Source organism: Malaclemys terrapin, chromosome 5 (assembly GCF_027887155.1).
Source record: "Malaclemys terrapin pileata isolate rMalTer1 chromosome 5, rMalTer1.hap1, whole genome shotgun sequence".
Lineage (NCBI taxonomy): Eukaryota > Metazoa > Chordata > Testudines > Emydidae > Malaclemys > Malaclemys terrapin.
This window is the reverse complement of record NC_071509.1, coordinates 17662688-17689653: the sequence shown is the minus strand read 5'-3', so window position 1 is coordinate 17689653 and position 26966 is coordinate 17662688. Positions and strand designations below refer to the sequence as shown.

General features: G+C 42.1%; 2 protein-coding genes across 4 annotated transcripts in view; one reads left to right on the top strand and one right to left on the bottom strand.

The window, feature by feature from the left end:
* Window positions 1-25828, bottom strand: TACC3 (transforming acidic coiled-coil containing protein 3). Of its 3 annotated transcripts, none has more exons than XM_054029431.1 (17): window positions 25744-25806; window positions 23387-23551; window positions 20301-20463; window positions 20035-20180; window positions 15309-16388; window positions 13851-13941; window positions 13100-13295; window positions 11596-11648; window positions 11108-11244; window positions 10913-11027; window positions 9788-9943; window positions 7466-7542; window positions 7343-7386; window positions 3928-4088; window positions 2167-2273; window positions 1807-1927; window positions 1-182 (listed from the first exon to the last, which is right to left on the bottom strand). In XM_054029431.1, the coding sequence occupies exons 3-17, from the start codon at window positions 20460-20462 to the stop codon at window positions 117-119; spliced, it is 2712 nt and encodes a 903-aa protein (XP_053885406.1). In that variant the 5' UTR covers window position 20463; window positions 23387-23551; window positions 25744-25806; the 3' UTR covers window positions 1-116. The 3 variants fall into 3 exon arrangements, with proteins under 3 accessions (XP_053885406.1, XP_053885408.1, XP_053885407.1); XM_054029433.1 differs by having other exon boundaries at window positions 13851-13938; XM_054029432.1 differs by lacking the exon at window positions 23387-23551 and having other exon boundaries at window positions 25744-25828.
* The window catches only part of TMEM129 (transmembrane protein 129, E3 ubiquitin ligase), a 19767-nt gene continuing 17021 nt past the window's right edge, over window positions 24221-26966 (top strand). The window contains exon 1 of the mRNA XM_054029435.1: window positions 24221-25912. Coding sequence (XP_053885410.1) covers window positions 25708-25912 — 205 coding nt within the window. The 5' untranslated portion in view covers window positions 24221-25707. The remainder of the gene's footprint in view (window positions 25913-26966) is intronic.

Here is a 26966-nt window from a genome sequence, read left to right as displayed (position 1 = left end):
TGAAATCTATTACTTTTTATTACTTTCAACATACATAATTAAAAAGTCACTGAACACACAAAGAAAAAAAGGACAGAATGAATCTGAGAGTGAACATATGTACAACAGTCCAAATATTAGATTTTTTCCATCTTTAAAATCAAGTCATCACAGATTTTTGTTAGTTCATCATTTTCTTTTGCCTGTTAAGACGACAAAAAAAAAAAATTAGTGAATCAAGAACAAACTGCAACACATGTTCCACATGTGGAACAGGAGTTCCATTACAAATGCTCAAATTCCGTAAATGCAGTAAAGACTTGGAACAAGGCATCCTAAGGAGGCATATCTCGATTAGATTTTGAAGGGACAGCAACATGACATTGTTTCCTTAACTTTCCAGGCAGTGTCTAAAATTTAGACTGTAGTCTCGACTGTTGCACACTTTTGTAAGTTCTCTTTAAAACTAAATAGAAGATACAACCTTCAACATACCTACTACTGGTGCCTGTTTTTCCACTTCATAAATGGCTGAAGCAATTCAATATGGAACTATTATAGCATAGGTGATGCTTTAGGAGAATGAAAGAATTGAGAACCAGCGAGGAGTATTTAAAAATGCTTCTGTGATGCCACTAGTTAATCCTTATGACGACAAGTAGAAAGTGTTATCCCACTACACAGAATTTTAAAAAGTTAAATTTGGAGGAAGTAGGTTGGGTGTGGGACTTCCCTCCACGACAGCTGGATACAGGGGGAAGACACTCCAATGTCAGTAGCATCACAGAATTAGTTGCCACTCTTCCTTTCAACAGCACTATAGTATCAGTTAAATATAGGAGCAGGATACTAGTGACAAGCACTGGTTTTGCTGACATACCAAAAGCAGGGAAAAAGCTTTGCATGAATGAGTATTTGAAGAACTTACAATGAGCCACCGATCTTTGGTAAGCCCATTTGTGACATTAGACTATGCAATAACAATTTACATGCAACTATGAAACCCTGCACTTGCAGATTACTGGATTTTCTGACTTGACTATTCAGGCCATTGAAAAGATGTCAGCCAACAATACTGTCTGTCTATTGGTTGGTAGTGGTCTACAAGTTTACATACTGGAACAGGATAGTCCAGGGGTTCTCAAACTGGGGGTTGGGACCCCTCAGGAGGTCATGAGGTTATTACATGGGGGGTCGTGAGCTGTCAGCCTCCACCCCAAACCCTGCTTTGCCTCCAGCATTTATAATGGTGTTAAATATATTTTAAAAAAGTGTTTTAAATGTATGGAGCGGGGGAGGTCGCAATCAGAGACTTGCTGTGTGAAAGGGGTCACCAGTACAAAAGTCTGAGAACCCTTGCAATAGTCAATGCTATTAATATAAAAATGTATCTAGAACGGATACAATGCATCATATTTAAGCCTTATTCCCTGGACAAGGTGTACTGTTCACTTTCAACCGGAACCTGTATTTTAGTTGCACCATTTAAAACAGTTCAGCTAGTATCCAGTCTTGGAAGTCTATATATTGTTAGTCACTTCTGAGGCTCATCTATGCAAATGAACCCATTATTCACAATAGATCCCTCTGCAAGGGTAGATGGATTGCATTTCTCAGTATCAAAGGGTTCTGCCATACCAAAATTTGAGACATAAAATCAAGACTCCTATTTCACAGTATTAGGCGGTAGCGGTTAGTCTTTAAGGTGCCACCAGACTCCTTGCTATTTCACGGTGGTACTCATGAGAACACCAGTTCTGATGCTAGTTTAGAACTTCGCTTATTACAAGTTTAAAACCCACTCAAGTAGCAGATACTTAAACTGACCTTTTGTTCAAGGCTTCTTTCTAGAGACTGTACCCTCATTTGTTCTTTACGCAAAGTAGCTTGCAGTGCTACAGACTCCGTCTTGGCTTTGCTTCGTACCTGGGCAATCTCTTCATTTGCTCTGGAATGAAAGTGAGCTAATGTTTAAATCTGACTTAATTCAAAACAGCTAGCAAGTTAGGTCTGAAGTCAAGCTAGGTTCTTCCACTTTAGAAGTGGTTACAATATTTTTAAGAGAGGTTTTGATATTAAGACACTAAAGTGAAATCCTGGCCCCACTGAAGCCAAGTGGAGTTTTGCTTGTGAATTCACCCTACATAAAAGGTAAACATCAGGGACTAAGAAGGAGAAAGTACTCACTGATGCAGTTTTTCTTCAGCATGCGCCTTCAGTGCTTGATATCTCTGCTCCTCCTTCTTAATCCTTGCAAGATAATCCTCAGCACATTTCTTCAAAGCCTCTTCATTCTATCCCAATATAATGGGAGAGTTCAGTTAGTGTCAAGGTGGTTGTTTGCATTTAACCTCATTACCCCAGAGGCAGACAAGACTCTACTATTGCAGGGTTGTTTTGTTTAAAAAAAAGACCTGTTCAAGAACACAAACAGTTAAGGGTAGAGAAGGTCAGATCTTTCCTCAACACACAGCCACTTGTTCTCTCCTACCTCTGTTTTCACTTATCTTCAAAATGCCAACAAAGGAGAAATTCATTCTAGTTTGTATCTTCAGCTTTCTCTTGTCTCTTACCAAAAGCCACAATGTTCTTGAATTTTTTTCATTCTGTGCCACTTCTATTCGTTCAATCAATATACCCCCTATGCTGGCTCAAACTAAAGCTAAATCCACCCTCTTCCAGGAAAGGTAGAAGATGATGGGGAAAAATTCAGGATTTGGACCCTGCTTCAGCTGAATCAAGTATTAAATATTTAATACCAAGTATGAAACCATGCAGTGCAACAAAAGCCACTGCAGTGAGATGGGAGGAGAAAAGACAAGTAAGTTTCCCCTGCCACCCCAGACCTGGATTTTAGCAAAGGGATCTCCATATGGCATCAGGCCTCCAGTGACCCCTGTGTGCTGGAGGAAGCATAGCAGAGACCGCTATAAAAAGACGGGGAGGAAGAGAGAAAGACACCCTGTCCCAGAACTTGACCAAGACCCCAGTGACAAATGTGATTTTGAACTTTAAACTAAAGGGAGATAGGCAAAGCCATTTAACAAAACTGGAAATAGAGAAGAGAAGTATATATAAACTCCATACTCACAAAAACTGTAATGCAACTTTATGCTGGAGCTGGTCATGACAACATAACACATGCTAAACCATAGGTATGGAGTGCCACCTGCACATCCTTTTTATATAAGGAGGCAAGTGAATCCAACCTGTCACTAGTACCATAGATTGGACAGTGCACATGTGATCTGTTACCTTTGTCTTTCCTCCCACTTATCCTTCAACCTGTTAGTTTACCTTTAAGATCGGACAGAACAAGTGGGTTTGAGTGAGACTCTTTAGAGCAAATGCCTGGTCTGCCTTGGTTTGTACAGTTCTGGCGCAAGGGAGTCCAGATATAAAAGTTAGGGTCTCCAAGGGCTAATGTAATAGGCAGACTTCTCCTGAACCAGATCCTTCTACTAGAAATGGTCTTGGCTCATGTGATCACCTAGTCTAACCTCCTGTGGCCTTGGAACCTATGAATAATCCAGAGACAGGTTGTCTTTGGACACATCTAATCTCCTCCCCAGAGTCACTCATTCAATTGTTAGTGATAGAAAAGGATAGGACACTAAACTAGTCACAATTTGATGCAACTATGAAGACAGCCAGGACGATGTGGAGTACTTTCAGTTTAAAAAAAAAAAAAAATTATCCTTTTTTTGTTTTTAAAACCATACTTACTGCATTTTAAAACATGACTTGAACCTGGTCTACCCTAAGTACTAACATCTTTGAGATGTTAACCAGGCACATTTCTAGGGGGAGTCTAATTTTGACAGCGACCACCTTACACTTAGTGTAAAGAGAGGTTTTAGAAGATCAGCTATTTCCCCAGTCTCGACAGGGCCTTAGTCTTGTTTGGGATTTGGAAGCAGTATATCCAATGTCATTCCATCATCTTACTTTGCGATAGCCTTCTAAAACCTCTTTCTGTTTTTCAAATCGTTTGAAGAGTTCAGAGAAAGACTTCTCCATGGAGTTAAGATCTGACAGAACTTGCTGTTTCTCCTCCAGCATCTTCTGGTTTTCCTTTTTTGAAAGCTCCTTCTGTTTTTGGGCATCCTCTAAAGATGAAAAACAAAACAAAAACAAAACCTCAAGAGGGCTGGGTGTTTGTTTTTCTTAAAGCAAAGCACCCCCTCGTCCCAGTTACTAAAGACATAGGACCAGACATTACTGTAGCATAATGAGACCTTCCTTACTAAACCTTTAATTCTTATCAGCACACTTGGCCATATTATCTTTCCTGAAGAATTCTCTTTAAAAGGACCAAAGGACAAGCATCATAGAACGGTCATGCTTGTAAACATGGGTCTTCCTTAATTAAGGATTTAATCTAAATTATGCACAGATTTAGCATGCTTACTCTTAAAATGAGGACTAAATGTATACCCCAAATTAAATAGTAATAGGGGAAAAAAAGCCACCAAGGCTAAAACAGAGTAGAAGAAGAGGTATCCTTTAAAAATTGGAAGTCAAATCCTATTGAGGAAAATAGAAAGGAGCATAAACTCTGGTAAATCAAGTATAATTAGGCAGGCCAAAAAGAGCAACTAGCAAAAGACTAACAGCAAAAATAAAAATAAATAAAAGTACATCAGAAGCAGGAAGCCTGCCAAATAATCAGTAAGACCACTGGACAATTGAGGTGCTAAAAGGAGCATTCAGGGAAGACAAGGCCATTGCAGAGAAGCTAAATGAATTTTTTGCTGTAGTCTTCACTGCAGAGGATGTGAGGGCGATTTCCACACCTGAGCCATTCTTTTTAAGGGACAAATCTGAGGAACTGTCTCAGATTGAAGTGTCAATAGAAGTAGTTTGGGAATAATTTGATAAATTAAACAGTAATGTGTGATCAGGACCAGTTTTGAAGGAACTCATGAAATTGCAGAACTACTAACTGTGGTATGAAACCTGTCACTTTTGTACCAGATAACTGGAGGATAGTTAACGTGACACCAATTTTTTAAAAAGACTCCAGAGTTGATCCTGGCAATTATAGGCTAGTAAACTTAACTTCAGTACCAAGCAAATTGGTTGAAACTACAGTAAAGAACAGAAATATCAGACATGGATGAACACAATTTGTTGGGGAGGAGGCGAGATGTCTTTTGTAAAGGGAAATAATGCCTCACCGATCTATTTGAATTCGGGGGGGGGGGGGGGGGGGGAGGGGAAGAGAAGCGGGGAGGAGGAGGAGTCGTCGTCAACAAGCATGTTGACAAGGGTGATCCAGTTAATATAGTATACTTGGACTTTCAGAAAGCCTTTGACAGCATCCCTCACTAAAGGCTCTTAAGCAAAGTAAGCAGTCATGGGATAAGATGGCAGGTCCTCTCATGGTTAAAAGACAGGAAACAAAAGGGTAGATACATAAATGGTCAATTTTCATAATGGAGAAAGGTAAATAGTGTTCCAAGGATCTGTTCTGGGACCAGTGCTGTTCAACATATTCATAAATCTGGAAAAAGGGCTCAGTGAAGTGGCAAAATTTGCAGAGGATACAAAATTATTCATGTATCAGGGGGTAGCCGTGTTAGTCTGTATCTACAAAAACAACAAGGAGTCTGGTGGCACCTTAAAGACTAACAGATTTATTTGGGCATAAACTTTCGTGAGTAAAAACCTCACTTCTTCGGATGCATCTATGCATCCGAAGAAGTGAGGTTTTTACTCACGAAAGCTTATGCCCAAATAAATCTGTTAGTCTTTAAGGTGCCACCAGACTCAAAATTATTCATGATAGTTAAATCCAAAGCTAACTGAAGAGTTACAAAGAGATCTCTTAAAACTGCGTGACTGGGAAACCAAATGGCATATGAAATTCAGTGTTGATAAATGCAAAAGTATTGCACATTAGAAAATATAATCCAAAACTATACATACAAAATGAGGAGGTTTAAATTAGCCATTATGACTCAAGAAAAATCTTGGGGTCATTATGGATTGTTCTCTGAAAACATCCACTCAATGTGCAGTGGCAGTAAAAAAAAAAAAAAAAAAAAAAAAAGCGCCAACAATGTTAGGAACCATTAAGAAATGGATCGATAAGATGACAAAATATTATAATGCTACTATATAAATCCATGGTATACCCACAACATGAATACTGCGTGCAATTCTTGTTGTTCCAGCTCAAAAAAGATATTAGAAATGGAAAAGGGCAACAAATTAGGGGTATGGAATAGCTTCCATGTGAGGAGAGATTAAAAAGACTGGGACTATTCTTCTTAGAAAAAGAGATGACCAAGGAGGGGAGGGGGTATGACAGAGGTCTATAAAATCTTGAATGGTGTGGAGAAAGCGAATAAGGAAGTGTTATTTACCACTTCATGTAACACAAGAACCAAGGGTCACCCAATGAACTAGACAGCAGGTTTAAGACAAATATGAACAAATACTTCTTCACACAATGCACACAGTCAGCCTGTGGAACTCATTGCCAGGGGATAGTTTTGGCCTTTGTAACATAACTGGATTAAAAAAATAAATTAGATAATTCCATGGAGTATAGGTACATCAATAGATGGTCAGGGATGCAACCATGCTCTGGTTGTCCCTAGGCCTGAATGACAGTTGCTGGGACTGGATCACTTGATGGATTGCCCTGTTCTGTTTGTTCCTTCTGAAGCATCTGTCACTGGCCACTGTCGGAAGACAGGAAACTGGGTAAGATGGACCACTGGGCTAACCCAGTATGGCCATTCTCATGTTCTTATGACTTGAGATACAAGCTTTTGGCTGATGTGTTAATCAATGCCTTTGCAGTTTAGAAGTCATATATACAGTTGAAACAAGAAGTGTCCACCAGAGGGTTCCACTGACATGGCTGTGTGTGATCTACAGAAGTGGAACAGATTATTGTTCTCGTTTAGTATCAAGCTGTGGACGTTGCTTAGTAAGAAACTGGAACTTGTAGCTTCCAATGGACTATCTTGAATTGGCCGCAATATGGCCCATAGCTGTTCATTACTGTGCATGCCTCAGTTAGGTACAAATCAGGCACCTACCTTGCTACATGCAAGTGTCTGTACAAGTCAAGCAAACATGCAAGTTGTGTAATTAAGGTGAATACGACTGTGCATACTCTACTTTAGAAATCTGTCCATAAACACAACTTTTCTAGCTCTGATCTCTGTTCCAAGGATTCAGTATGATACAAGTATAACATGTAATGCAGTATTGACAGCATGACTAAAGTACTAGCCAGAAGAGTACTAGATATTCTTGTGTCAAAGACACCTATACATTTAGCGTGCCCTTCAGGTCTAAGCAAAAGCCAATCTCAAGTAGTGTTCCATTTACTCAGTATACTTACCCATCATTTGGGTTATTGTACCTTCAAACTCTGCAACAATTTTTCTAAAAAACAATATTGAATATAAATTAGAGAAAGCAATCAAAAGCAATAAGTCAAGCTGTACAATTAGCAGGCACTTACCCCATTTCCAGGTATTCCATATAAAGCCTGTCATATTTCTTTTTCCATTCTAAAACTTCCATCTGCTTTTCTTGAACCTTAAAAAAAAAAATTCTAAATTTAACAGGGATTGAGATAAACTGACATTCAGAACAACTTGAAGGGTATCTTAAAGAGGTATTGACAGACGGTAAAATTTTCCCTATGGACACGATTTCGTAAGTGTCAGTTATGGTAGAAAGCTCTAGTACAAGTCACAGTCAGAGACAGATCAGTACACGGAGTGATATAGTGTACTCACTAGTTTCAACATTTCTAAGTCAAAAAGATTCACACAAAAAATTGTTTTAAAGCAGATTACAAGTGACCTTCTGATGCTATCCCTGTACACACAGCACTGGTGTTTGTTGCACCACACAGCAAGACTAAGTTTACTATTTCTTCATACATGGATCACAGACTTGTTTTTTCCAAGTAGACTTGCACTATATCACAAATTAGGGGATCTTACTCCCTCACTGTTAGAGGTTTTACACTATTGACTCACAGCATGCAACCAACTCTTTTAATCTATTCAGGTCAGTGTCAATTTGCAGGTTGAATCAATCGTTGTGTTCACACAAATTTGGAGGGAACAAGGATAACCTTACATTCTCAGACAAGTTATTATTAAGATGGAGTTACAGTTGAGAAAAACCAAACCAAAAACAAACCCAACACATTAGCTATGTAGGAACTATCCTAGTAGCAAGCATTATAACCCCAGGAAATTCAGTCTTAGTTTAAAATGGTTGGCTCTCTTTTAAGTTATAAAATGCACCGTTAAGGTCCCCAGACAAACATGACTCTGTCCTGTAGTGAAGCCATGCAATAACCATGAAGTTATATTAGTGTTTGTGGCTCCAGATTAGAAGAAACTGATTTGTAAAGATAAGATTCTTCCCCTCATGTTGTCACTACAAGGCATTTAAAAAAAAAAAAAAAAAAAAAAAACACAAAAACCACCACACACACACACACCCTTCCTCCTTCAGAGAAACTCATCAAGAACTGTCTTTTCAAGGCATCTATCATTTTTTGTTCTTGTCACAAATATTGCTCTTGGCAAATATGGCCTCTGCCTCCCACTGGGGAACAAACTGTCTAAGAAAAGATGGTGCACCCCATGCTATCTGGAAGAAGAGTGGAAACACTAAAAAGAAGTGCAGATGGACTGTAGGTACTGGCCATCTTTACTAAGGACATTTTATACCCTTAGTTCTATTGTTCTCAACGGGATTTGCCAATTTGAAAACCTTTGCTGAAGAAATTCTATGAAGACAAGGAAAAGCGACTATTAAATCTGAAATTTCTCTTTACAAAAGCTATCCATATACAAAGCACACCTCCACCAGTTTATGTAACTAGACAATGCCTAAGCAGAGATAATTTGGGACAAGAGATATGTAAGAAGTGAGCACTCTTTGACAAAAGTATCTTTTATGTTGGATGTTTAAACTAAATTCTACAGTTTATTCAGTATTTTAAGAGCAAGTGCAGTAATTTAGGGATGGCTACACTGTTCATAAATTAGCACTGAATCCCTGTTTCATGACAAGCACCTTTTGTAGCATGAAGAGCAGTGGTCGCATTATTACTCCTTGCCCCCTTCAATAAAATAAATAAATAAAATCAATTAAAAAAAAAAGGGGGGGGAGCCAACCTGTGGCTTCATCTGCCATAACCTGGCTCTCTTTAAGGATCTTTCACCATGGCTGATTGCTCCTCTGAAATATGGTCCCCACCACCTGTAGTTCAGTACAGCTGGCAGACTGTTTCTTTTCCCCTCCACACTGCTTGCCCAGGATCAAGTTGCTTAGGCAACTGTCATCTTGCTTCACGGTTATCAAAACTTGTTTTGGAATGAAAATTACATTAGTCCCTTTATGTGGGAGTTTAAAATTTCTCTGAAGGCACCAAACAAGGCAAAAGGTCTCTTGTTAGTAGAGTCTCCTGGATGAAGCCTACTTAAAAAGGTAGTAAGTCTAGAAGATTGGACACATGGGGTATGGCAAGTCTATCTCCAACTCTGAAGATGCTGGTGCAGGCTATTCTACCCATGTAAGCAACAAGCAGGAACTCATTAGGAATGGGACACTGTACTTCAAAACCTGAAGGAGCTTGGGGGGGGGGGGGGGGGAGAAAGAGGAAAAGAGGGGGGGGGAGGGTAAGAGAGAACAACAACTTTTGAAATAGATGCCCAATATGTGCTGAGTAACTCAAAAAGAGAGGAAATGTTATAATGACAAGCCTTTTCAAAAGTAAGTGCCACATTCCTAAAGGCTTTTAAAGCTTTCTTCTTACCTCTAATTTAACTGTTTCAACAGCTGTATCCATATCTTTTTGGCTATATTTCAGTACTTCTATAATAGCGTCAACTGCAGTGTTGATTGGCACAGCAAAAGGAGAGAGCGGTGAAGCATTACTGGTTGAGATATCTGGAATTAGAGGAACTGTATCCTTTGTGGAGAAGAAGGGGAAAAAAAAAGTTTGAGTGGTTACATCAGCTATACTACAATCTATTCAAATTATCTCACATTATTTTAAGCCCAAAACTATCCTCATAAACTGCTTAGTCAAAGTACTATAGCTGTATTGAGATGCAGCACACTGCACTATTTGCCTATTCATGAACAGCAGATACAGAAACAGCTCCCCTGCCCCACAGCAAGTTAAGCATTACTGCTGGGCAAACAGACCTACATCCACATCCACATCAAGAGTTATACAAGGACAGTAAAGTTTAAAACTTTATGTTTAATTGTAGAATTTGGCACAGACAGAGTGCTGCTTGTTCAAGAAGCAGAGGAACTGCAATGAAAACCCATTTCTCACCTTACATGGGGTCAGCTGTATTAGAAAAGAATGCTTTGACTGAAATGGGAATTTGAGACGCCTCTAGGGACTGAAAGGCAACATGTAATGACACCAGTCTAGGAGTCCACTATCCAAGAGCAAGTCTGTTTTAGTGTTTAACATCAGAAACATTGCATGCCATTAATAGCGCCAATTTTCAGAGATATGATCAATGCTATTAGGCATCAGAGAACCATTTAAATCAAGTTTAGTTTAAAGGATCATGTACAAAATGTTTCTCGTCATACGAGGTTTTGTAAGAATTTAGCTTAAGGTTATGGTAAGCAAGTGAGATTTCCCCCCACCCAAGAGGGCCAGTGCTTAGTGTTGAAATTTCCTCCTTATCCTGAATTGCTGTACTCGGACACAATATCTTAGTGTAATTTTAAGCCAAACATTAAATGCATGTGCCCTATTTGAGGGTACTGGCAATTGTAACACCAACACTAACCCACAGCAGTGCAGGAACACTAAGCAGGCAAGAAGTTGATAAATGTTGTCTATTCTTCCCACTAGAAGAACTCATCCAAAAATCCACTAACATGAAAATTGACATGTTTATGATTTACTTACTGGAGCTGGGAAAGTTCCCAGAAGATCCAGTCCTTTAGGCTTTTCTTCATTTTGAAGAGATTTCATTGCAGGCTTTGGGGTTTCCAAAGGCAGCCTACTGAAGTCAGAAAGAGGACTAAAAACAAACAGTTAAAATTAGAGTGTGTTCAAAACCAAAATTTGTGGGCTATAATTTAGGATTAAATCTATACCTACCCACTTTGAAATGGTGCATTGATTACACAGGTGCTTATTGTTTCAGTAGTACCAGGAGCCAGCTTTTTGGGGCTGTCTCTCAGCAGAGGGTCAAACTTCAAATACAATGATTGCTTCCTCAAAGCAGACTCTTTAAACTGGGGAGAGATAGGTGAGATATTACTCACATTGAATGATGTGTTACTTTGTAGCATAGCCAACCCTGAAACTCCCAAGTGGGGTGTTCTCTCCAGAAGATAGGATTATTCAAACCTCAGCCTTGGCTAGACTGCCAAGGACAGCAGTTAGTTTGGGGATGGGCAGAAGCATGTGAAAGACTGAGCTCAACCCATTGTACCATCTCATGAGTAGATAGACATTAACTGCTACTCCCAACTGGGCCACATTTGAACCTGCAACCTAGTGGAGAGAACAATAAGATCTAAGCCTCTCTCCCCATCCCTACTCTTGAGCCAACAAGTTTAACTGCTTAAATATTAGATACTTACTGAGGATGTACCAAATTGTTCCAGGTAGTCTATTTCTATGCCCATTCCTAGAACTGGAAAAGGACAAATCTATTAATAAAAGTGATTTAATGCTGTCATACAGTTGTTAATAGAGCAGGATGGAAAGTGTCATTGATCTGAAACTGATGGAAAGCAAAGGGAAACTCCCATACCCCTGTTAGATTAAGTTGTTAGCAGGAGAAAAGAACCCTGAACTTCAGCCTAGAAGGGAAAGAGTTGGGATTTAACACACCAACCCCACCTCTCCTCTTAAAACTCAGGTTATTTGGGGAGGGGGGGGGGGAAGGGGAGGAAGGGAGAAGAGTTAAACACAATGATTTAAGTGTCTTGATGTCATTGACAAGTTAGTACGCATCTTTAAAGTTTAAACATGGAGGTGTCCTCAAGAATGGATGCGCTGCTCTTCTACGAACTCTCTCCTTTTAGTATATCGTTGACAGTTCAATCTATGCACAGATTTACCCATACAGCTACTGTTACCATAGGTCATGGTTTTCTAAAATGATCCACCAACCTATTAAGAGGCTTGTGATAGATTGTAAAAAGGGGAACAAGTGAACTTAATGTGCAATGATAGACCTAGCCCTCTAGTTTTGAGTATACACAATCTTGAGTTATGCAGCAGACTATAGAAGTTTATTTTTTAATAAAGTTGTAATTCTGCGATTTCTCTATTTAAAGGTATGAAAATGCAGGAAAGGCCATTTGTACCATAACAAGGACAGGGTGGGTCCTATGGGTTTGTATGAAGTAAGTGTCAAGATTGTTCAATAGGTGTGTGTTTTGTATAGCTGGCACTTTGGTAATGTGTGTTTTTATGAACGGAAAAGAATAATTCTCAACAAAAAAGTGCTTTTCTAATATTACAACCTGCCAAGTGAAACCCATTAGAAACCATATTATTGTCACTAAACAGGTGCAGTGGTATTGTTTGGATTACAACTGGATTTGGCACCTGGTTATTTAGTGTCAATTGCTTAACAGGACAATGTCAACATGAAATCTAGTCAGTTTTTGAAGGGGGAAGGAAAAGGAAAGGGGGGGGGCAGGGGGAGAAAAATGTATTTTTGGATATTCCACCAGCTCCAACAACCCTGCTAATTTTGGTGGCTTTAAAATGACTCCTCTTCGCCCGCCCGCCCCCCCTCCAACTTTTAAAATAGCTATTGGGTGGTACGTGCACAAAAGGAAACAATTACAGGGAAACAGAGCGTAAACAATGCTTTTGATTGTTAAGTGTAACAAATCTTTTCTTTAAACTTCCATCAGTTTCAGTAATCTTAGGAAGAATTTCCTGTCTGAATTTAAGGATTGTCCCTTTAAAGATAGGCAGGATGAAACATTAAGAACTAGAATTGGTAATGAGAGGTTTGTTCCTGTAACTTAAAACGGAAGTAGAGGAAAACAGCATACAAAGCTGTTGTTTTAACAGCATGTGTGTCCAGTTCTGTTGCAGCGCCTTGCTAAGAGCAACTGCTCTTACCTTCTGTTGAGGGTCTGAAGTACTCTTCAGACTCAGTGACTACTGTTGGATCATTTATATGAACTGCCATTTCAGTTTTCTTGCAATTGGCTTCATGTTCTTGGTCAGCCAAAGGGGATGTTCCACTGCCAATTAAAGACAAGTTATCTTGACTGTGGGCATCAACTGGTGAGGTATCGGAGCTTGTTTTTTTCTCCTGGAAGGCAGACATACACTTAGTTTGTAATATGGAACACTGGGAGTATGACTGGCATAGTGTATTTATAAACACATTAGTGATGGTTAAATCAGTGTGTTACACAACAGTTAAAAGAGTGTTAGCCGAAAGAGTCCATGGGGAAGATTTCAACAGCAGCAGGAATTTGTTAACCCAACACATTGTGTTAATCCTCATCAGGCAGAGCTGCATTTTATCAGATTCCTCACCCTTGATTTAAGTTTTCAGCCTGTGCACTTTATGCTGTCAACTAAATCAAGAGATTTTAGATAGATATTTTCCATGATACTGATTTGATCCCTTGGTTATATCAGGCTGAGTTTATGGATTTGGCACAAACAGGACCCAACCCCTTTTCATTGGTTTTTAAAATCAATTTTGTTTTCACTGTAGAAGTCTGAGGATCTGTAAGAGTTACACCTTTAGGCTGAAGGGAATGCAAGAAGGGGAGAACAGCAACTTTATTAGAAATAGAAAACTGCTTTAACACAGTTTTACCAAGAACTGGATATCTTAAATATAGATACACATTACCATAGTTAGTTCTCTTGTAGATTCCTCTTCCATTTCTGCTTGAACTACAGATTTATCTTCATCTTTGCTTGGTTTTTCTTCAGGGAAGCTACTAAACAAACGGTTAAAGTCATAGTAATCTAGTCAGTTCAAAGGTCTAAATATGTTCCTAGACCTGGCTAAAAGTCATTTAAGCATAGGAAGTTTGTTTGACAGCTTGCCTTATCCCCACCCCACCACCCCTCATATAATGGTCTCTAAATGCCAACAAACTCTCCATTAACAAACAAACAATCAGCAGGTAAGAATGAATTTACATACCTCTCCCATGAAAACTAGAATGCTATTATGGATGTATAGAAAGTCATGACTGCCACAGAATGGCCAAACAGCCTTTTCCATTAACAAAAAGCAGGGAGATTAGATTTAAAAAGAGTTTCTACTTTTCTAAAATCTGCAGCATTTCTGTGAAAAGGGCTCTGTTTGAGTTAAACCCCAGAACTCATAGGTTTCCCACCCTTCCCTTAACATGGTCTAATATCAGTAGCAAAGTTTTTATAGACACTCCATAAAGCCTCACTGTAGTAGTCCAATACTTTAGCTGATGGCAGTGTAAATTTAATATTTATCCTAATTTTAACAATAATAGGTGGCTCTGTATGCGTGACCAGGATAGTGAGCACATATTACTCATTCCTGTCAAATGAAATAGATTCTACCCTGGATAAACAGCTAGTTGTTTCCAATATGTTCTGTAGTAAAGTCTTTGGCATGTAAGTGGTTAAAACTGAACTTCAAAACTCAATACCCTACCACCTAAAATTAACTAGAGGAGGAAAGTTCCAGTCCCTTGATATTACTACTTTTTCTTCCAGCTCCAGATTTTGTGAGAAGCATTTATATTACAGATTGTGTTCACAACCAGAAAGCAGTGTTAACTCCCTACTATAGAATAATAGGATGAACAAGAGTGTCATTTATTCCTTGCTTGCTCTTGTCCTACTCCCTAAGAATATTAGGGGTAGGTACCAGAGGTGAAGTTCTGGCCCCACTGAGGAATTGATTTTAGGCTAAGAGTGTAAAACAGGACAATTGTCCAATCTGTTCCGCTCCCTGCTACTGAACCAGCCATTATCTGGTAGCTCTCTAAGCTTGAACATCTACAGTGGAAGGGGTGTGACAGATCAGTATATCTACCCTGTTTCCCCATTAAATATTTATTTTGAAGGCATAACGGGAGCAATGGTGAATGGAGAGCAGGCACACAGCTCTGATGCTCTTTTATCTTTCACTTTCTGAAAGACAGAGGTATTTTTAATTTTTAGACTGTCTCAACACAAAACAAAAAATCTGTTCACAGGCACAAGCACAGATTTCTCAGAACTGTACAGATTTCTGCACCCATGAGTTTTTGGCATCATCTTGTCCTGAAAGGTCTTTGAGGCAGTTCTACAAGTCCAATTATAAAGATTTACTTACTGAGTTTCAGGCACTATTTCTTCAGCAGTCTCATCTGCAACAACAATTCTGTTAATTTGCTCTGCTGGAAGAGATTCCCTTTTTGGTAAGGTGCTATCCTGTTCCTCTTGCTGATTAGCTTTTTCGGTGTTGGGTTTAGGGCATTTGGGTGAGCTAGAAACTTTGGAACCTCCTCCAAATGGATTAAAGTTTGGATCATCAAATTTGTCCCAGTCAAAGTTATAAGAGGCATTGGAAACAGGAATTTCATTTTCTGTTTTACTCTTGCTTTTTGCGTCGGAGTTCTCCAATGTTTTCCCTAGAGCTATAGCAGTTTTCTTGGAAGGAGGCTTAATTCCAGGTCTTTTGCCTAGTTTCCTAGGAGGTGGCCTTTTACTAGCTGTGTTATCGGTGAAGTCAAATTCTAGTTTTACAGGTTCAGCCTTGGAGAAGCTAGCCTCTTCTTCAGGTTTTGACTCTTTTGTTGAAGTTCTTTCTGCTACTGGGGAATTCTGTAGCTTTGAATCCCTAGTTTTGAAAGGGTGGGTTACATCAGAGCTGTTGGGATCAAAGTTGTAGGACCCTTGCACAGGTGGTGGAGAATTCTGTGTTTGTGTTGATCCGTTGGAAGAATTGGTTTTGCTGATTTCACCAGAAGTGGGCTTTATATCCTGTTCAGTGTCATTAGGAATTGGTTTGGATTCATTACCTGACAGCACTACATCCATGGAAACTGTCTCTTCTGTCACACCAATAAGGATGTCTGCATTTAGATTTGTTCTTTCAGACACTGCAGCAGTCAGTGGGGAAATAACAGGAAGTGTATCATCCAGTGGCGGAGAATTTGTATCATTTTTTTCAGAAGTCTTTTCAAGGTTGCTAGATAATATAGGAGACTTTTTTAGGCTCTCAGGAGAATTCTGCATCTGAGAGGAACTCTGGAATGGATTGATGTTGTTTAAGTTATCAAAATCAATGCTGTATGTACCACAGCTTTTCACTGGCATCTCATCATCTGGATAAGGAACAACACTGGCTTCCTCCTGCATTTGTGCATTTTCTCTAGTAGTTTTAATCTCAAATTCAATTGCTTGTTGATTTCTGTTACACAGAAATAAAGTCAATTTATAATTAGCCATTTTAACACTAAGACACCATTATTACAAAAAAACCCACAAACAAACAAAAAAACCCCACACACCACTTTCAAACTCATATGCTGGAATTTGCAAAGCTTTATGCTACACGAAAAGAGTTGGATGTGAGAGGGTTGAGATCATCATAAAAGCAAGAGAATTCGGCCTCTTTCTAAAGAGCCACCCTGGTATCTTGCTGTTCAGGGATTAAAGATCTTTCACATTGTGCTCATATAGAAAACACATTGCTGAGTCCCCTTCCTTTTCTCCTCAACCCCACCCAGGAATGCTTTACAAGAGAGGCTGAAATTCAGAACATAACTCTGGATAGGCTGAATATGTACCACAGTACACAGTAATACTGAAAACTTCTACAATACTTAGTCCAGGAATGTGTACCATTATCTGTATTTACTGTAGATATTCATACAGGGTTTGTAAGAATGGCGGGTGACCATCAGCATAATATATCAAATTATAACACAACTCACTACTACCATTCCATCCTTTGCTTTCTCTGGTCAGTGTTGACTCTTCCCCCCCCGCCCCCAACCTCATCAGTGAGCACTCCTTCCCCTCCCCTGCAATCTATGAATTCTGGCATACATATTTCATAGACTGCTCTGAATACATAAGTTGAATGCTAAGACTAAAACAGAATGCTAAAAACAGAAGGGCAAGGAAAAAACACAAGGGGGGGGAAAAACAGAAGAAATAACTGACTGCTGTAAGTGAATAGATTATAGAAAGATTTATGCATAATCACTACAGACACATTCTAATAACATGGGAACATGACACCCCTGAGCTCAAGTTTGCAGCTCATGTACAGACTATAAAGCATTAAGACATTACTTCCTGAAAAAGTGTTTCCTCTCATTGTTTTGCCTCTTTTGCAAAAAAAAAAAAAAAAAAAAAAAAAAAAGGAGTACAAAAATAGTTATATGAATGCCACACACAGAAAAGCTATACAGGAAAACATAATTAAAAGCCAACCAGTTAAAGTTCCAGCCTGATAAAGTTGGAAGCAAGAAAGGATATGGTTCACTATGGTCTCCCCACCCTGTGAGTCTCTTCTCTGCGAGACTTGTTTAAGTAATCAGACCCCTCCCATCCTCTTTCAGTACTTAACCAATAAGAGCCTGAGAACTATGCACCACAGTGTCGTTCTTTGAAAGTTTCTGTCTGTTGTACTTTCTTCTTCCTAGTCCTAAAAGTCCGGATGCTCCTTACCACAAATACAGTACTAGACTGTGCAGCAACACAAGCATTCTCATTGTAATATGGGGAAAGGGAGAGAGGAGACACAACAAAAGCAGTAGCTCTTGAGATGCTGTTACTTCCGCCTGAATCATGACTGTACAACACCATCAATAAAATGTTCCACTTTACCATTGTAAAAGTCACTTAATCCCTACAGGTCAGACCCGGACATTTAGAGATATAGGAGCAATAAGTTTGGCATATGAATTACAACTAAGAAATTAGTGACCATGCCTAAAGATCTAGATCCAAATACTACTGTTCAGTTCAAGGGCTGCTTGGGTTTGAGATCAGAATTTGACCACGAGTCAAAGATTATCCAGTTCTTTTTTAGCCAGCTTGGAGATAGTGATTTTCTGGGGCGGAGGAAGGGGGGAGAAAACGACACAGGACAAAAACAAACAAACAACGCCATACAAGTAGGGTTTTCAAGTGATTAAACAAATTAATCACGCAGTTAAACAATAGAATACCATTATTTAAATATTTTTGGATATTTTCCACATTTTCAAGTATATTGATTTCAATTACAACACAGAATAAATACGAAGTGTACAGTGCTCACTTTATTATTTTTATTTTAAATATTGCACTGTAAAAAAAAAGGAATAGTATTTTTCAAGTCACCTAATACAAGTACTGTAGTGCACTCTCTTTATCATGAAAGTCCAACTTACAAATGTAGAATTATTTTTTGTACATAACTGCATTCAAAAATAAAACAATGTAAATCTTTAGAGTCTACAAGTCCACTCTGTCCTACTTCAGCCAATTGCTCACACAAAACAAGTTTGGTTACAATTTGCAGGAGATAATGCTGCCCGCTTCTGGTTTACAATGTCACCTGAAAGTGAGAACAGGCGTTCGTATGGCACTTTTGTAGCCAGCATTGCAAGGTATTTATATGCCAGATATACTAAACATTCGTATGCCCCTTTATGCTTTGGGCACCACTTTGGCGGACATGCTTCAATGATTGTTAAAAAAATAATGCATTCATTAAATTTGTGACTGAACTCCTTGGGGGAGAATTGTATGTCTCCTGCTCTGTTTTACCCGCATTCTGACATATATTTCATGTTATAGCAGTCTCTGATGATGACTCAGCATGTTCTTTGTTTTAAGAACACTTTCACTGCAGATTTGACAAAAAAGCAAAGAAGGTACTAATGTGAGATTTCTAAAAATAGCTACAGCACTCGACTCAAGGTTTTAAGAATCTGAAGTGCCATCCAAAATCTGAGAGGGATGAGGTGTAAAACATGCTTTCAGAAGTCTTCCGCAGCAGAGTGTTACTCTTTTAAATTACAGAACCCAAACCATCGAAAGTCAGTCTTTTGCTAGTGGCATCTGACTCAGATGATGAAAATGAACATGCGTCGGTCAGCACTTCTTTGGATTGTTATTGAGCCGAACCCATCATCATCATCTTCGGCACATGGCCTCTGGAATGGCGGCTGAAGCATGAAGGGACATATGAATCTTTAGCGCGTCTGGCACATAGCCAGCATTGCAAGATATTTACAACAGTGCCATGCGAAAGTCTGTTCTTACTTTCAGGTGACATTGTAAACAAGAAACAGGCAGCATTGCCTCCTGCACATGTAAACAAACTTGTTTGTCTGAGCGATTAGCTGAACAGGAAGTCGGACTGAGTGGACTTGTAGGCTCTAAAGTTTTAGATTTCTTTTGTTTATCATTTTTACAGTGCAAATATTTGTAATAAAAACAAAGCGAGCCCTGTACACTTTATATTCTGTGTTGTAATTGAAATCAATATACTTGAAAATGTAGAAAAATCAAAATATTTAATGAATTTCAATAGGTATTCTATTGTTTAACAGTGTGATTAAAACTGCGATTAGTGTTTTTGAGTTAATTGCATGAGTTAACTGCAATTAATTGACAGCCCTACTTACAAGTGAGTACCACTGGGGAGTGGGGGGACATCTTAGTCATGTACATTTATTACGAAGGTGTAGTCTAAGGGCTTGTCTTCACAGCATCGTTTTATAGGTGTAACTCAAACACTGCCTCTAGTCAGACTCCTTTGACCAGTATCAGTGAAAGCATTGGGAATAGAACGCAGGAATTACTATTGTAGTACTGCTTATTACTAGGGTATTTTTGCTCCAGCTATGTAGCTCCCCTGTATCATTTTTAATTGCAGCACTAGATTGCTTTTCTTGTACAATTTAAACTTGCTGACAAGTATGAAAGTGTCAGAGTGGATTATGCAGACAAATTTATAATGAGGGATAGTCATCCTCAACATATATTGCATTCACAAACTAGTCACTCTTAATAGCCTTAATGATTTGCAAGAAGATCAAGTGTAGATTACTCACGCAGCATTGCTGGATTCAGACAGATGAAGGTCTCCTAGAACTTCAGTACAATCATCTAGTGTGAAAGTAGTCTCAAGTTTGTTTTCCATACTAGGACTCAAGATTCTGTGAGTCTGAGGATCCCGCATAGGAGTTTGAAAAGTTACCTTTGAGGTGGGGGAGGGGAAAAAAAGTAGTTTCTGATTGAATATTTTTAAGCCCCCAACAATACATACATGATTTGTTCTCTTAAGAGTGAGAAGAGGCTAACATAAATGCAGACATACCTTCATAGCTTTTGCTACACTTTTTGGTGGCAGATTTTCTTTTTGTGATGGACGAAGGATAGAAGGTCTCCCTGTGGACTCTGGTGACGGGAAAAGGAAGGAACAGCTTTCTGCTGTTAGATCATCACTGATGTTTTCGCCATTTAAAATCTGCAGACTCATTCTAGAAAATAAACACATTTACATGCCCACACGTGAATGAGAGGGTGTGGTCAGACAACTGTGCTTTCAGATAACTGGACACTTCACTAGCATGCCAGGCTGATGGTTAAGAAAGACTATAACAGCCACAGAACCGAGTTTTACGAATATTCTAAATCCTTATGCACGTTATACTACAATACATTGAAAAAGCAGATACATACAATATTACATCAGCAACTCTGCCTTTTAAACACAACCTGGTCACTACAGTTCTCTTCTCTTCCCTCCCCCCCTTTCACCCAAACCTGACAGGAATGTGCAGTCATGCAGTTGTCATGACATTCAAGCTAGGCGTAGCCAGAGTTTTTGCAGGGGAAACAGAATGCCTGCAAAATTTCTACATTTTATTTATAATGTATCATGATTAAGCTCTACAAACTCCTTATTTGAACAGAGCTTTTAATAGTTAATGTTCTGAAATGGTACAGAAGGCATATAGGTGTAATATGCATTTCCTCCCACTTTCTTAGGATGTCAGTTATTCATCCCCCTCAAATATAAATTGTGACTCAACAGTTCAAGCAGACACAATAAGGCACATAGAACCATAGGGTCATATTTACATAAATACTGTGTATAATATTTTAGCATGAGAACCAGAAGAGCTTTATAGGGAATATAATTTTTCCCATTCAATGTCACCTTTGACATAAAGGAGCCTATACACAGCTCATTGGACTTTGTAGACTGATTGGTTTTATGTGTGATCATGGGGAGCACAATTATAGTATGCTTACTTTTCAGTGGATTTTATATCGAGGACAAAAGAAAGACAAGTTTAGAGCACAGTGAAAGCAAGTATTCAATAATTATTATATAAATGCTAGTTTCAGAGTAGCAGCCGTGATAGTCTGTATCCGCAAAAAGAACAGGAGTTCTTGTGGCACCTTAGAGACTAACAAATTTATTTGAGCATAAGCTTTCGTGGGCTACAGCCTACTTCATCCGATGCATGTAGTGGAAAATACAGTAGGTATATATTACACACACACACACACACACAGAACATGAAACAATGGGTGTTACTATACACACTATAAGGAGAGTGATCAGTTAAGGTGAGATTTTATCAGCAGGAGAGAAAAAAAAAAAACTGCTTGTAGTGGTAATGAAAACAGCCCATTTCCAGAAATTGACAAGGAGATATGAGGAACTGGGGGGGGGGGGGGGGGGGGGGGGGAGGGGAATAAGCATGGAGAAATAGTTTTATTTTGTGTAATGACCCATCCACTCTCCATCTTTGTTCAAGCCTAATTTAATGGTGTCCAATTTGCAAATTAATTCCAATTCAGCAGTCTCTCGTTGGAGTCTGTTTTTGAAGTTTTGTTGTTGTAATATTGCAACTTTTAGGTCTGTAATCAAGTGGCCAGGGAGATTGAAGTGTTCTCCAACTGGTTTTTTAATGTTATAATTCTGGACGTCTGATTTGTGTCCATTTATTCTTTTACGTAGAGACTGTCCGGTTTGGCCAATGTACAAGAGTACATTCAATCTCCCTGAATTGGAATTAGTTTGCAAATTGGACACTATTAAATTAGGCTTGAATAAAGACTGGGAGTGGATGGGCCATTACACAAAGGTCAACTCCAGTTTCTCAGACCAAGTGCTGTGAATGCCTCAGAATGCACAAAACCTGAAATTAGAAGAGGTGCAGCTAAAACTGTTTAGTAGTACATTTTGGCATATATGTCAAACTTTAAGATCATGGCAACAGCGTACCCAAATACTCATACAGTTGTGCATACTTAAAAGTTTGCATTGACTATTCAGCGTAGAGAGAAGAGACTTCTGTGGAGCATTATGAACAATGCCTTCAGTTGTTCAGCAGAACACAGGACATGAAGAACAGGTAGCTTCAGTGCTTTGCATGCCCAGTGTTCTATACTGGCATGTGCATGTTGTCTATGTACATTTCATAGAACAGTGGTTCTCAACCCACAGACCACTTAGGGCCCAATCAGCACACAGCTACAGCCCATATGACATCCTCAGGGCCATACAGGTAGTATATATTGTGTGGATGTGGCCCACATAATACACAGAGAGCTGGATGTAGCCCACAACGGTAAATAGGTTGAGAATCAGTCATAGAATAACATTGATATTTAAAGATACCTTGGACACATGTGTAAAACATGCCACATTTTTTAAAAACTAAGTTTTTTGGCAGTATTTAGCTCTTATATTTAGCACTCAGTAAGAGCAATTATTGGGATGATAATATCAATGTAACCCCCCCCCCCCCCCCCCCAAAAAAAAACCACATTTAAGTTAGCAGCAAACATAAACGAAAATTATTTATAACTAGAAGACATGATTGCCAGGCTGATTTACTCAGACTTCCCAACCACAAAAAGTCATCATGTTTAGTAAGTCCCAGCCCCAAAGGCAAGTCTGCCAAGGTAATACAGAACTCAAAGGCGCGGGCTTAGAGTGACACACCCTCCTCAGCGAGCGGAGGAGATCCCGGTCATGCCACTGCCAAGTCAGCTGATGATTAAACCCCCTTCCCGTCCCCCACGTCCCCGTCACGCATCTCACGGGAACAAAAGATGGCCTTTTATTCTGGTGCATCACCAGGACATTCGGTTACCAGCAGAGCCAACAATGGAGCAGCGACTCCCACACCGAGCAGCCACAGACGTTACCACTGAGCTGAAACAACGGCGAAGGGAGGACAGACTGGGGGGGGGGGGGCGACAGGAGCCAAACCCACCATGCCTAGGGAACCCCATTAGTCCCCCACCCCGCACATCCCCCCCCCAGCCCCGCACCACGCCCCAGGCTCCCTCAGCGGGGAGCCCACCCGACACCTCAGCGCCTCCCGGCTCCCACACCACCCCGCCGGCTTCCTCACAGCGGGGGAGAGGAGAGGCTCCTACCTGCCGGCGAGTTCCAGGCCTGAGCCCTGGCCTGTGCGCTCGGCTGCCCGGGTGCCTCCCCTGTTCACGCCGCTGCCGCCGCTCCCCCTCACCGGCAAGCAACCAGCCGACACCACTCGCCGCAGCACCCGCTTCAGGATTTCAAATGTCAACGTTAGCTCGACTCTGCCAATGACAGGCCAGAAATCTATCAAGTCAGAGGTGGCCTCGGTATGAACAGACCAATCAAAGAGGGGGTTGGGGGAGGGGCACCCACCTAATAAAAGCTCCCCAGCCAAGTCTCTCAAGAACTAAGCGGTGCTGCGTGAGGCATGCTGGGAAATGTAGTTTTCTAGGGATGAGGGTGTAACAGGAGAACTTTTTCATCTCGCTCCCGGTAGCTAAGCACCAAATTCTCCCCACTGGCTTCAGGGGGCTCAGAATCAGGGGCTGATGTTGGTCAGCTCAGGAAAGCCAATGAGAGACCTAAATATATTCTGCTTCAAATAAATGTTTCCTACAAGGAACAGGCTGTAATATTTACTAATAAAGAGCACAGGTCACTGAAACAGCCCCACAACTGTCTCTATTACAACAAAATGTAACCTGGGTAAATAATTACTTTAATCCTACACACATATTATTTAAAAATCTTACTGCAATATAAATATTGCAATTATCTATTTCAAGTCCCAATGCTGCAAGGATTCTTACGCTCATATGGGCACAAATGCCATAATAAGTGATCCAATGCCATAATAAGTCGTTGGTAGGTGGATCACTACACCTGCATTGACCTCACGTCAGGATTCAGTCCCTGGACTTGCACAGGACTTTGTCTGAGCAAGGGGTATGCACAAGTGGGTCCCTTTTGCAGGATAAGGACCTTTGGTATTTATGAAGCACCAAGCCAATAAAACTTATTTATTTCTGAAATTCAGTTTAATTTCAATATATTTTCGAGGCATAATAAAGTCATTCAAGACAAGTGTTGCCAAAATGTAAAAAGGACCAAGTCTCTGTCAGCAAAAACATATTCACTTAGGGCTCCACAATGTATCTGGGGTTTGATAGCCATGGGGGCGGGGGGTGTTATTATTATTTATTTAATGGCAGGTTACAACACTGCGTGATGCTTTCTGTTATACATCTGGAGTTATTCAGTTTTTGTCTGCTTTTTCACAGAAAGTGTTAATGATTATGAATATTATGAAGTGCAGACAGTGCACTTGGTGCTGTAGAAGAAAAAAGACTTCTTCCTGCAGTTGTTATTACGAGTTATTATTGTATTACCGTAGTATCCAAAGGGTCTTGGCCTCACTTGGCTAGGCAATATACAAACATATATTAAGAGACAGTCCCTCCCTGCTCACAATCTAAACAGACGGACAACACACAAACACACCGAAGCCCAGAGGAAGGTTTGTTCAGTCATGGCCCCAGTTCTACAGAAGAAGCCATACACCCGTGTGGAGTTCCACTGACTTCCAAGGAACACTATATGCACATTAATAGTTAGCTGGTTTAGAATTTAGATTAGCCCTTACCATTTTTAGCTCAGCCAGTAAAATACTCAAATTAAAAGTGGCCTAATTCTCAGAGGTGCTGAGCACTCAAAGCTCCCATTTAAGTCAGTGGGAGCTAGCAATGGTCAGCACCTCTAGAGTTGGTCGCCTAACATTAAGTGCGCAAGTTGGAAAATACTGGTTTGTGTCACTTGACCAAGACCACAGGAATCAGTTTCAGGATCGATCCCCTGCTGTCAGTCCCTTGTACAGCCCCTGTGACCAGAGCTCATGCTACACCGGCTTCTCAGTGGAGGAACTGACTTAGCCACAGGCAGTGAGCTAGTAGGGAATTACACCAACAGGGGCACGCAGGACAGCCTCGTTGTGTGAAATGGCCCCGGCTCTGCCTAAAAAATCAAGGCGCCGATTGCAATGAAGTTTTTGGACCTCGAAGCCCAGAAGCCCGGTGCTTGTGGGAGGACTTTGGATAACTCGCTCAGGAGTTGGCTACGTGTTCAAGGCTCGCGTCACACGGGCTAGGAGCCGGAGACTTGTCCACGAAAGCCGAGCTAGAGTTCGCGGCGGGCCGGGAAGGCTGCTCACGGCCCGGGGGCCTCTCCTGGCTTTGCAGCCCGCTGTAGCTTCCCCGCCCCCGGGACGGTCCCGAGCCGGCTCTGCTGGGGGCTGGTGGGCCGCTGGGCGGAGACCACGCCGGGGATCGCCGCCTTCTGTCTCGCCGCACAACTTCCTCTCCCAGGGCACTGCGCGGCGGCCGGGCCGGGGCCGGGCGGACTCGGAGCCGCGTCTGGAGCGGGCCGGGCCGGGCGCGGGGCCATGGACAGCCCCGCCGTCACCTTCACTCTGGCCTACCTGGTGTTCGCCGTCTGCTTCGTGTTCACCCCCAACGAGTTCCGCTCGGCCGGGCTCACCGTGCAGAACCTGCTGGCCGGCTGGCTGGGCAGCGAGGACGCGGCCTTCGTCCACTACCACCTGCGGAGGAGCACCGGCACCATGCTGGCCCACGGCCTGCTGCCGCTCGGTGAGGCGGGGCCTGGGGCACGGAGGGAGCGGGCTGGGGATGGGGGAAGCAGCTGAGAGGGGTAGCGAGGGGGGGCTCTAGGGAAGGACTGAGGGGAGGGGGAGAGTTGCGGGGAGGGAGATTAGCCGGGGGCTGTAGAGGTGAGGGAGAGTAGCGGGGCGGGGGGGCTGTGGGGAAGGGCTGGGGGGGAGAGTAGCGGGGCGGGGGGGCTGTGGGGAAGGGCTGGGGGGGAGAGTAGCGGGGCGGGGGGGCTGTGGGGAAGGGCTGTGGGGGAGAGTAGCGGGGAGGGGGGCTGTGGGGAAGGGCTGGGGGGGGAGAGTAGCGGGGCGGGGGGGCTGTGGGGAAGGGCTGGGGGGGAGAGTAGCGGGGAGGGGGGCTGGGGGGAAGGGCTGGGGGGGAGAGTAGCGGGGAGGGGGGGCTGGGGGGAAGGGCTGGGGGGGAGAGTAGCGGGGCGGGGGGGCTGGGGGGAAGGGCTGGGGGGGAGAGTAGCGGGGAGGGGGGCTGTGGGGAAGGGCTGGGGGGGAGAGTAGCGGGGCGGGGGGGCTGTGGGGAAGGGCTGGGGGGGAGAGTAGCGGGGCGGGGGGGCTGGGGGGAAGGGCTGGGGGGGAGAGTAGCGGGGCGGGGGGGCTGGGGGGAAGGGCTGGGGGGGGAGAGTAGCGGGGCGGGGGGGCTGGGGGGAAGGGCTGGGGGGGGAGAGTAGCGGGGCGGGGGGGCTGGGGGGAAGGGCTGGGGGGGGAGAGTAGCGGGGCGGGGGGGCTGGGGGAAGGGCTGGGGGGGGGAGAGTAGCGGGGCGGGGGGGCTGGGGGGAAGGGCTGGGGGGGGAGAGTAGCGGGGCGGGGGGGCTGGGGGGAAGGGCTGGGGGGGGAGAGTAGCGGGGCGGGGGGGCTGGGGGGAAGGGCTGGGGGGGGAGAGTAGCGGGGCGGGGGGCTGGGGGGAAGGGCTGGGGGGGGGAGAGTAGCGGGGCGGGGGGCTGGGGGGAAGGGCTGGGGGGGAGAGTAGCGGGGCGGGGGGCTGTGGGGAAGGGCTGGGGGGGGGAGAGTAGCGGGGAGGGGGG